The following is a 12,136-nucleotide window of genomic DNA, read 5'->3' as shown; positions in this document are numbered from 1 at the left end:
CAGGGAATGGAGCCTGAGCTCTAGATCCTCCCAGGAGGGTGAGTCATGGCAATGCCAGTGAAACCAGGTTGGCATTTGTGCTCTAGGTACAGGCAGACGGGTTGGCATGGCCTGGAAGAACAGCCAGGTTACAGATGAACACAAAGGCCCTGTCAGGGCCCTTCCCTGGGGGCAATGGGGCAGATCATGCTGGAGCTAAAGGAAATGGAGCGGGGAAGGGGTGTGGGCTGTCATGGGAGGGAGAGTTTAGGGGCTTTTGCTGATCCTGAAAGTGAACAAGTGGCAGAGCCGAGCAGAGTTTCTAGGTAAATCTCCCCCCAATTTTGCTAAGGAATCCCAGTTCAGACCTGCAGCACACAAGACCCCTCCCCCACTCCATTCCTTATGCTCGTCCTGGGACTCTCCCAGGCAGAGGCTGTTTACCTCACTGGGACTTGTTGGGTTGTTTTTTTTTTGCCAGACATTTGGTGGTTTTGTGATCCAGACTAATCTCTAGGCTGAAGCCACCCAATTCATTTCACTTGTGCTAGCACAGTCTAAGGCCAATGCGTGAAGTCCGTCACATTCCACGGGCAGCTGCAGGACCAGAAAGTTAGCACCGGCTATGCAGCATTAGACCTGAAAAGGAACCAAGGCTAGTCTTTAAAAATCGTCTCGTGGATCCATTAAATGGAACTAGCCTGTCCAAAAAGATTTCCTTCCCATCACAGCCTTCTAAAAACCCTCCCTAAGCACAACCCCAGAGAGAGCACAGACCACCAAACAGTGCATCCCCAGTCACTAATGCTAATCTTTATGCATCTTATATTGTGCTTTACGGACCAGACTATCCCCTGCCAAGTTTAATTCACTGGGGTTGCAATGAGAGAGAGAATTTTTCGCTGAGCAATACTGTATTGGGCTTTCAGTACACACCATTTAACAAACTGGTCTGTAGGTGGCGCCCACGGGCTTTTTTCCCTCTCCTGCAATTTACAGACACTATCCAAAAACACTAGAAATTTGGGGGGGGGGAGGGGAGAGTGTTATATCCTCCCCACCCACAACCCACTCACACACTTGCCTCCAATTCTGTTGGGAGATTTGATTATTTAGTCAGGTGCATCAACAGCTAATTACCATAGCAGTGCCAGGGAAGTTACAAATTATAAACCTGGCATCAGAAGTGGTTAACACCAAATGAAACAATTAATCAGGGCAAATTAAAAACAAAACACACGACATGTCAACAAAAGAACCTGAAAATATAAATGGTTATATGCCTTTTTCTAACAAATCAATCCACGTTGCATTTGGTTAGTCACGTTTCATAAAAGAAGGAATTTTAATTTACAAATAGCATTTTTTTTAAAGTTGTTGCAATTCATCTTTTACTCACTGCTTCAAAAAACCTAATGACAAAAACAGGCAGTGTATTAAGTCAATAAGTTAATTTTGAATTTCAAATAGTTTAAAAAAATGAATATATATTTTTAATAAAAATAATTTGTGTAAGTCTAGAGCAGGAGTCGGCAACGTTCAGCACGCGGCTTGCCAGGGTAAGCACCCTGGCGGGCCGAGCCAGTTTTATTTACCTGCTGACGCGGCAGGTTCGGCCGATCGCGGCCCCCACTGGCCGCTGTTCGCCGTCCCGGGCCAATGGGGGCGGCGGGAAGCCGTGGCCAGCACATCGCTCGCCCGCACCGCTTCTTGCCACCCCCATTGGCCCGGGACGGCGAACCGCGGCCAGTGGGGGCCGCAATCGGCCGAACCTGCCACGTCAGCAGGTAAATAAAACGGGCCCGGCACGCCAGGGTGCTTACCTTGGCGAGCCGCATGCCGAACATTGCCGACCCCTGGTCTAGAGACTAGAAGTTTTATATAAAGGCTTAGAAGGAATACATTTTTATCAGTAAACATCAATTTCACCGTACACATACAAACTGATAAAAAAATATTTCCATTGATAATAATTGACATTTACAGATGCGCGAAGTATGAAAAATGCTGCTTGAGAATTTATTAGTGTTTGATTTTAAGATATTTACTTTGTATGTTTTGACATGTGATGATTGATAGTTTGTATTTTAACAATTATGAAGCTTTAACTTTTTAATTTCAACTCTACTGTCATTAAATAATTATGGTCTGCCCCCATTGTCCGACCCCTTACAATTTCCCAGAAATGTGAAAATTTAAATCAATGAACAATTTAAAATATGCTTAAAACCCATAATTTTGTGCAACTGTGAAATTTTAAATGGATAAAAATTGAAAAAAAATGTTTTAAAATAAACATCAATATTATCCATTGAAATTATAAAAAATAACACTCAAATTCTGCCAACCCTAAATATATATATATATGAGCCTTATATAGAATGGTCTTTAAACTGGAAAGGGTTAGAAATTAATTGGGAGCTTGCAGATTATTTAATGGGATCACCTCCATGTAAGAAGCCTGGGAATTATTATTAATCATGTTTATTATGGTAGGGCCTATGGGCCAACCAAGAATGGGCCTCATTGTATTAGGCATTACAAACACATGGCAGCGGGTCCCTGCCCCCAAGAGCTTACTAGCTAAATCGACAAGGCAGACACAGGGTGGGTGGAAGGGGTATAACACAGCTGTGCTGGTAGCAAACGTCATATTCGTTCCAGGATTTTTTGTAATGTGTTTAGTTAGGGGATAAGAGAAATGGAGAGAAAGTGAAGGGAGATTCTGCACTTCCATCTGCATAAACAACAAGGAGTCTGGTGGCACCTTAAAGACTAACAGATTTATTTGGGCATAAGCTTTCGTGGGTAAAAACCTCACTTCTTCGGATGCATAGCGTGAAAGACTTCCATCTGCATAGTTTCACACACACACAAAATCATCTTCACACTATTGTAGTCTGAAGCAGTTTCATTCTTTCTTAAAATAAAAACAAACAAAAAGTGGAGGGAGGAGCGAGAAACTTTATCATTATAAAGAGAAGACAGGCAGCCCAATGCTGCTGCAGTAAACATCCAGATCAACTCTACACCCAAAATCCCGTTGGGGCTAATCCTGCATTCCCGGGGCATCCCAAATGCCCATTGGTTTTATCTACACTCGGTAGATCCTGTGCTGAAAAATTATTCTTTTAAGGGGTCAGTTAAAATGCCAAAGTTTTGGATTTCCCTTACAGATTGATTTCATCAACAGCAGTTTGAGGGGCACCGGGAAAGTCAGATGTGGCCCTTTCTTTTCAGCTGATGAATGGAAAAGTGTCATGAGGGGAGGGAAGATGGTTTCTCAGGGTCTGCTGGCTCCATTTGCACCCATTTTCTTTTTGGATTCTGGACACTAGGATTCCTTCTTGGAGCTGTTGCAAATGTCAGCCTGCAGGTATCCTGCCAAATTTTTGTTTTGCTTCTCTTCCTCTAACCCTTGATCTTTTGTGGCGGTCCTTCCCAGAGGCGCCCTACCCCTGTCTCCAACTGTCTGAGCATGGATTATTATATTATATTATTTATTATTATTATTATTATTATTTGTTCCCTTCTTGATTTTTGCACACAAGAGAGAGGGAGTCGGGAGGGGGTGGGGTGGGAGGAATTTCCCAAGGCGGGAGAGAAAAATCTGCAAGGGAAAAAAAAAAGCGGGGGGGGGGGAGGGAGATCTGATCTAGCTCAGAGTCTCTCTTTACATTAATGGGACAGAGAGGCACTGTTTGGCATGGGAGATTATTTCTGGAGCACAGGAGGAGGCGTGGTTTTCCCATGGCTGCCTCCCTTGCCTGGTGCATGACTGGAGCTCGCCTGCTTTGCTTTTGCACCGCGCAGGAAGCCAGAAGCACTTTGGCACGTGCTCCCGGGGCCAGGCAGGAGGAGGGGAGCGCGCGCCCAACCAGGGCTGCCTCTGAGGGGTGGAGGCACGAGCACAGCTGGCTGCTGCCTGGCGCCGGGGCTTGATTGACAGCTGGGGGAGTTGCCAGCCAATGGGAGAAGGCTTGGCCTGCAGCCCCGGGCCCATTGGCTGCCCGCCTGCCACGGCTTCGCGTGCCGGACCAGCTGCTGCTGCTGGAGTTCGCAACAGCTGGAGGAAGATGTGGGCATTAGTCTGGAAACAGAGGTGGGTGGCTGGGGGATTTCAAACGGCAAGACCTGCCTTATAAGAAACAGTGTTTTCACCACACATCTGATTGCCCTGCACCATAATAAGGGCCCCCCTACACGTAAGACTTATTTATCCAACCCCCGGAGGGGGGGGGGGGAATCTACAGCACCGTTTTAACCTAACAACGTGATACGGTGGAGAACATCGCCCCCTCTGAGAATCCAAACTCTGGCCCCACAAACTCAGATAATACTAGGAAAGAAGGGGGAGGGAGGATGTAGGTGCTATATTCACATCTTTCCCACTTCTTTCCAATCTCAAGGCAACGAAAACAACGACATTCCTATAACGCAGGGTCCAGGCAATCTGGTGTTCGTTTTGGTGCATTAAATCAGTATTATCAGGCATAAAAGCAACGATCTAATTATAAGGGTTTGGATGGGGAGCTTCGTCCCTAGAAAAGGTCACTGGATAAATTGCTCTTTCCTCCCTGTGTCTACTCTATTCCCGTTGCAACAGCTAAAGAACTGCTCCGATAGTATTAAGGGGATGCACAGATTTGTGGTTCTTTATGCAAAAAATAACGTCCTCCCCACACCTTTGGTTTTGTAATAGGCCAACTAAAATAATCCCTTTCCCCACGCAGAGCATTAGAGTGGCATTCTTCTGGATAAAATTCAACAGCATTTCCCCCAAAACAGTGCAAAGAACAAAGGCTCTTCAGACTGCGTTCAGACCTGGACAATTGCCTACGGAGCAACTCTGATGCATTGATTAGGCCCCTTATTTTTAAAAAATTGCCAGGGATACTCAGTTCTGGATGCTGGTCGCTCTGGTTTGGCTTCACAGTTTTCTATGGGGTGTGTGTGTGTGTGGCTTGATCTGTTTCATCCTCCACCCCTTGGGTTTTCAGGGACAGTAGGATAACTACACTCTCCTCCACCCTTACCCTTTTCGAAAAGAGTTTGCATCGCTTCTCCCCCATTTGGGGGAGATTGCTTTCCTTCCTTCTGCTCCCTGATTTTGGAAGGATTGCACTGCACACCCAGGCCACCCCCTTTGTGGAAGAAAGTGCATTGCCTCCCCCTTTTTGGGGGGGCGAGGGGGTGCCTTGCTCCCCCCATCGCTTGCCAGCCTCGCCACTGACTCCAGCACCTTGGCTTTTCATTCCACCCTCCCCCTCCCCCCAAGGTTGCTGGCTTGTCTTTTACTCTGGGGCTGGATTTTTGGGAAGCCCAGCGCGTGACTGACAGCTCGCGGGGGCGTCCTCCAATAGGCAGGCGGGCTGGCTGCCCGGTGGGGTGAGTCCCGGCTCTCATTGGCTGGCGGGAGTGTGGGAAAGAATGCAGAGAAGGTTTCACACGAATTGGGAGCAGCCGCTGGGTATAAATAGAGCGGGGGGTCCCTGAAGCTCGGGCTTAACAGCAGCCGCCGCCGCCTGGCTCTAGCTGCAGGAGTCCGAGCAGCCTCGCGCAGGGTCGCCTCGCCGCTGTGCACTGACTTACCCTGTGATCAGTGAGTGCAAAGCCAGACTCCTCCTTGAACCGTGTCCGGGGTGCAGCCGCCTAGACCTCCGCCCCCAGAGACTGGGCTCGTTCCAAGGGATACAGTTTGCAAATAAATCGCAATTCGTCTTTTTTTTTTGTTTCTTGCAACGTCCTTTTCCCCCCCCTCCGCTTGCTTTTTTTGTGGTCGAGAGACTTTTAAAAAAAAAAAAAGATGCCCGCTGATACCATGGAGAAACCGACAGCCTCCCCGATTGCTGGTGCCCCAGCTACCTCCAGCCACACGCCGGACAAGCCCAAGAGTGCCAGTGAACACAGAAAGGTAAACGGCATCACTTCTTCCCCTCCGAGATGTAATATCCCACCTGGCTTGGGTCTGTGTGGACAGGGATGGGTATGCACAGCATAGTGGTGCATATGCCCTGATCTATTGCAATAGAAGGTACATCTAAGACAAGATGTCGATCAAAAGCGCCTGGTGATTAGTATTAAAGCGATTATCTCCGTATCTCTATATAGTAATATGCAATAGTGACGAAAATAGACAGAAAATCGCTGTAATCTCCAGCTGTGTATAGTAATATGCAGTAGTGATTAGTATTAAGTAATGCGAACATAGACCCATACACTACACAGTGGATTGCTACTTAGAGCAGGCTGCATAGGGGAATGGGTAAATGATTCACAGTCAGAGACCTAGGTAGTATTCCATTAACATGCAATAACAGACGAGTCTAGCAATCTGCAATAGGACTGCCCTGCCCTGCAGGTGAGATGCATGTGTCTAGCAATGCGATTGTAACGTGGACGGGAGGCAAATAGATTGATCTCTGCTTCTGTTTCCTTCCCCCTTTCTCTCCAGTCCTCCAAGCCGATCATGGAGAAGCGGCGCCGTGCCAGGATCAATGAGAGCCTGGGGCAGCTGAAGACCCTCATCCTGGATGCCTTGAAGAAAGATGTAAGTTGAGCTCTGGGGATTTCAGGTGCAGTTTGGGGGGGGATGTGAGAGGAGGACTCCCAGGGACTGTTCTGAAGGCTGCCAAGCTATGGGCGAGAGGGGTGGTGGTAAGAGGATGAGACCCCCATCTTTACCTTCTCCCCTTTGCTCTCTTTGCCAGAGCTCCAGGCACTCCAAGCTGGAGAAAGCAGACATCCTGGAGATGACGGTGAAGCACCTGCGGAACCTGCAGCGAGCCCAGATGACAGGTAAGCACCAGCTCTTCCAGTACGGCTCCCTGGAGCCTCCAGCATTGGTGAACCGCTGGGCAGTAGACCAGAGACTGCAGCTGCCAATGCATGCAGCTGTGCATCCGGGCACCCTCTCAGAGATTCAGCAGGTGCCCTTGGAATAAAGTGCCTGTACCACACTGCAGGGTGGGTGGAGGGTCCTGCTTCCCAGTGCCCATGTGTGACCCCCTCTCCTCTTCCATTGCAGCAGCTCTAACTGCTGACCCCACCGTCCTGGGCAAATACCGAGCTGGATTTAACGAGTGCATGAACGAGGTGACCCGGTTCCTCTCCACCTGCGAAGGGGTGAACACAGACGTACGCACCCGCCTGCTCAGCCACCTCTCCGCTTGCCTGGGCCAGATCGTGGCTATGAATTACCCTCCACCGCCACCCCCAGCTGGCCAGCCTGCTCATCTGGCACAACCTCTGCACGTCCAACTTCCCCCAGCTGCCACCGCAGCTGGAGCCGTGCCTGTGCCCTGCAAACTGAACCCTGCCGAAGCCCTGTCCCCCAAGGTCTATGGGGGTTTTCAGCTGGTCCCAGCTACCGACGGCCAATTCGCTTTCCTCATCCCTAACCCAGCTTTCGCTCCCAGCAGCGGACCCGTCATCCCCCTCTATGCCAACGCTAATGGACCACTGTCTTCAGGCAGCGGGCCAGGGAACGGAGCTGCAACCCCGTCAGCATCCCCAGTGCAGGGTCTGACGTCATTTGGGGGTAGCTTAGCTCCAGCGTCCCAAGCTGGGAGTCCCATCGGGGAACGCCGTGAATCAGTCTGGAGACCTTGGTGACTTGTGTGTAAAGCCTTCCTCCCTCCCCCCCAAGAAAAACAAAACCACCACACGCTTTGGTTCCGTTGTATGGAACCTTGTTTTGTTTTTAAAGCAGACTTTTTTTTTAAAAAAAAAAGGACTTTTAGTACAAAGTGTCTATTTATTTCCAGAGGTTGGGATCTCAACTTGTATTTTTTACTCCTTTAAAGAAATGCCTTTATTTGAAAGACTTTTTAAAAAATAAATAAGAGATTAGTTTTGTATCAAATATTCACACCAGTATAATGCCAAAGTTGTTTGTATCTTGTTTGTGTGTGTGTGCGTGGTCAAAAGACTTCCAAAAAGGTTGCAGGTGTTTGAACAAATAAACTCTTTGAAATAGAAATGTTTGCTCTTTTCATTGTGGGAGGAGGAGGGAGATGAGAAAACCCTTTGGATGCAAATGGGGGGGGAGCAATTTGGGTGACATTAAACAAACCTTTGCTCCCTTTGGGGGTACAAGTCTCCCTCAGGTGTCCCACTCAGGTGGACTCACTGAAGGGAGCTCACTGACAACGATCTTTTTATAGGGGTTTGGTTGGTGGTAAAAGCTCTTTAAAATCTTTCAAAATTAGTTTATTCTGCATAAAAAGGACTGTATTTCATTTGCACAAATTGCTCTTGTAAGCCATTGTCTGCACACACACTCCCGCCCCCACGCACAGAAACACACTGCTCTCATTACCTGGTTTTAGGGAGTTCATTGAAATAAGATGCCCTATAAAATGTCACTCCTCCCACCCCCCCCACACACTTTTTAAGGGAGTGTGGGAGGGGGAGTGCAAAAGTTACTATCTTGCCCAGGAAAGAGGCAAGAGAGTCGGTCTCTATTGTGGGGAATGGGAAATAAAAGGTATAAAGGGTCTCATCGAATATGCAGCGGGCTCTTTAGGAAGTTTGGGATCCTATTGAAATGCCTGGGAACGCAGAGCTGAGGGTTAATGTGTGTCTTCGCCCCCCCTCCATAGACTCTGATACTCAATGCTGTTGTAAATTCAATTGCTTGGCCTCACAATGCCTACCTCATAAAAGAGAATAATTCAGGGTGTTTTTTTTTTTTTCCCCTGTGAGCAGGGGAACTGAGGAAAAGACAATTTTGCCACCCATTATGACTCACCCCCACTACTTGAATCCTGGCCAAGTGGAAGCAATTGCAACCTTGTGCACAGAGAATTAACCACTTTGAATGGTCACCAATTAATAAGACCAAGAACATTGGGAATGAATGCAAAGGGTGGAAGGGAAAGCATTGTGCACGTTATTCCAATATTATGGTGGGGGGGAAGGGAACTGTCTGTCTGACAAATTAAGCACGTACACACAAGCCAGGCCTAAAGACATGACCCACCTCTGCTTTGCATCACTCCGCCCCAGCAAGCAGATCACTTTAATGCAAAGGGTGGTACATTATGTCCCAATCATAATCCAAAATCCTAGACTTTATAGGGGAGTTAGCTGTGCCAACAAAACCAAACCAGTTCTAATAGTTAATGCTAAAAAAACCCCAAGTATTGGAAGGGATATAAAATCTCATGTTTCAGGCTTTAAATCTGTTAGGGGTTAGGATAAGACTTTCCTGGGAGCATATTATCCCAGATCTGCCAAAGTGGCAGTTTCTCACACCCTCTTCATGCTGGGCATCATCAGAGACAGGACACTGGATTAGATGGACTTTCGGTCTGATCCAGTTTAGCAACTCCTATGTTCCTAAATGTTGGTGCAGACAGCACCCCAACACTTCCAAAACTGGGGTGAGGTATCCATTGGAATGAGAAGGCTCCCAGGGGGCTTTGTTATGCAATCACAGACATCAAATCCTATTACAGGGCCTCGCTCCCATCCTCCCCAACCAGTCACCACCCCCGCCTCCTCTGAAGAAGAGGTGGAAGATCTGATGAAAGCCTGCCTGTCGCCTGGATGTAACTATATCCCTCCCTGGGATAGCACAATGTCTCTGGATTTGTCCCTTTATTCACCATTTCCCAGATCTGCCCTAGATTTAGCAGATTTTACTTTGCTAACACACGAAAGTATCCAAGCAAAAAGAAAATGGCAAGGACTGACCCAACTGACCTTATGCAATGGCAAAAGTCTTTCCAATAGGGTTTTGATGTATTACATCAGTTCAAATATAGCAAACAATGTTAAGTTCCTCCAGTGATTTTTCCCCCCCACCAAAGGAGAGGCATTCAATAATATGCATTTTACATGACCCTTTCAAAGGCTCTCATTAAGGGTTACACCTGTCATTAAGATTATATGAACAATGAGAGCTGTAATAGTTAAGGCACAGATCTGTTTTTATTTTCGGATCTGCCACAGACTTTTGTGACCGTAGCCACAAAACCTGTGCCTCAGTTCCCCCCATATAAAATGGAGATGATGATGATAACTGTGCAGGAGTGACCAGAAGCTTAATGAATACGTGTGAGGAAGTTTGAGATCCTTCTGTTAGAGAGAAACCATCAACCTCGAATCCAGTCACGTGCAGAAAAACTAACTAAAACTTAAGTTTCTATGACTGTATCGGCTCCTGTGTCCATCTCCACCTCACCCCCTCCCAGCCATTTTTTTTCTGGTTTTACAGTCCAATTTTCTATATTTTAAGATATGTTTTTTCTCCCATGATCTTAAGTGTTTCTCATAGATAATTTTTCAGACTGAAAGGTGATTTTTTTAAGCTGGCATGGTCCTGGTAAAGGTGCTATAAAAGTACAAAGGATGAGGAGAAGGAGGATGGAAGGTGAAAGTCCAAAGGGGTGAACAAGGCACCAGGTGGTAATAATTATGCCACCATCACTCCACCTGGCAGGGTGTAGGCAGCCTGAAGTCCTTCGGGTGTTGCACTTTTCTGGGACGGTGTCAGGAGGGAGAAAAATACAGTGATTTCAAAGCTGAAACAGAGCTAGACTGTGATGCCCCTACACTGAGCAGTACCCTTCTCCCCTAGTCCCAGTGATGGTGTAAAGTGTTACCAGGAGGAAGGGTTGTCACAATCTGGCCCACTGCCCACAGGAGGCAGAGAGCGACAGATAAAACCTCTTTCCATTTGCTGGGTCATCAGGATTCAGCCCACTGGATTACTTTTCTCTCTGAGAAATGCAGTGGGGAAACAACCCCGAGCCATCAGCTAAGCACCCCTTTCCTGCCCTTTTCACTTTTCTTGCCTGGTAGCTCTGCTGCTGAACAATGGAATTGTCATGTGCTCTCCTCTCACCCTGGCTGGCCTCTCTTGCCTTGCTCCGCTGTTTTCTCACCCCCGGCCGCCGCTCTCCGTTCCTAAAGTTCTTGGTTTTGCTTTCTCCTCCATCACTCGCTGGGGATCGATTTCATTTGTGGGGCTGAGAGAGCCTCACAAAAAGGAGGAAGGGCAGCTGCAGGTGCGCAGGAGAGGTGGGGGTGCTGCGAGTACACTGGGGTCAGGGGTGCAGAACACTGGTGAGGAGGCAACTGAACGAGGCCCCACAGGCCTTCCTCCCTACATGTGACCCTGCAAAATAGGCCCGGCTGAGACCCCACCTGTCCCCAGAGTCTTCTGATCTCGGGCTACGTTCTATGTATTTCTAACTCTCCCACTGCTTGGATTGTTGAGAGAAGTATGCTGCAGGCAGAATGGTGCCCATCAATATAAGATTGCAATGCACTAACAGTCATGCTCTGCACCTCCCATCCAAGAATCCCAAAACACTTTACATTACAAACAATTAAGCCTCACAACACCCCAGTGGTAGGAAACCGATTGCCATCCTTATGCTCTGCCATGAAACTATACCCTGTGTAAACCAGAAAACGCCCTACTCCTTTTGCTCAGAGATCTCATCCTTCTCCAGACTGAGGCGTTAAATACAAATCTCTCCCCTAACCACCATGGACAGGAGTGGAAATTAACTACAGGCATCCAAGAGAAAAGATCAAGAGTAGGAATAGGGAAAACGGGTAAGGGGTGGGGTTTGCATACACCCCCAAACCAGGAGGGCTTGCTACCTACAGCTTGTTTTATCCACACCAGCCGATTTCAGGTGTGGGGGGTAGTGCATAAAATGGCTCCCTTGACTTCCACCAGGGAACAGCTTTGTTTTTTGCACACTTTAATCCAAGGGGTGGTTTATCAGACCACCACCCCCCACACCTAAAATTTAGGGATAATTGTGGGGGGGACATATTTGGATAAACAGCTTTGAACTAAGCCAAAAGATAGATACACATGTAAACACCCCCCAAAAAATCAGGGGCTGAAGCGATGCACTTGGGAAAGTGTGCAGGGGGGGGCAGGGTGCACGCAGGCCCATGGCTAGCGGGAGGCCCCAGGTAGCCCCCCTTTCCCCAGCAGCAGCCGCCCCTGCGGTGCGCGCCGCGGCGGCGGCGGATCCGAGCCAGGAGCCAGGCTGGGAGGGAGGCGGCGTGCGGAGCGGCGGCTGCACGGGCAGCAGGCGGTGCGCTGGGCCTGGCGGCCGCCCTGGCCCCCAGCTCCGCCCGCGCCCGGCGTGGGACGGGAGGTCGTGAGAACAGCGCGAACCCTGCA

The 12,136-nt window shown here is 48.4% G+C and overlaps 1 protein-coding gene across 1 annotated transcript; it reads left to right on the top strand.

Annotated features, from left to right (window-relative positions):
• The first annotated feature begins 5,483 nt into the window (after nucleotides 1–5,483).
• On the top strand, nucleotides 5,484–7,960 carry HES4 (hes family bHLH transcription factor 4). The gene is made up of 4 exons (XM_054009189.1): nucleotides 5,484–5,893; nucleotides 6,434–6,529; nucleotides 6,690–6,777; nucleotides 7,007–7,960. The coding sequence occupies exons 1-4, from the start codon at nucleotides 5,786–5,788 to the stop codon at nucleotides 7,591–7,593; spliced, it is 879 nt and encodes a 292-aa protein (XP_053865164.1). The 5' UTR covers nucleotides 5,484–5,785; the 3' UTR covers nucleotides 7,594–7,960.
• The last annotated feature ends 4,176 nt before the right edge of the window (nucleotides 7,961–12,136 follow it).

This window comes from Malaclemys terrapin, chromosome 19, assembly GCF_027887155.1.
Source record: "Malaclemys terrapin pileata isolate rMalTer1 chromosome 19, rMalTer1.hap1, whole genome shotgun sequence".
NCBI lineage: Eukaryota > Metazoa > Chordata > Testudines > Emydidae > Malaclemys > Malaclemys terrapin.
The sequence above is the reverse complement of the archived record's forward strand: the minus strand, read 5'-3'. Positions and strand labels throughout refer to the sequence as shown.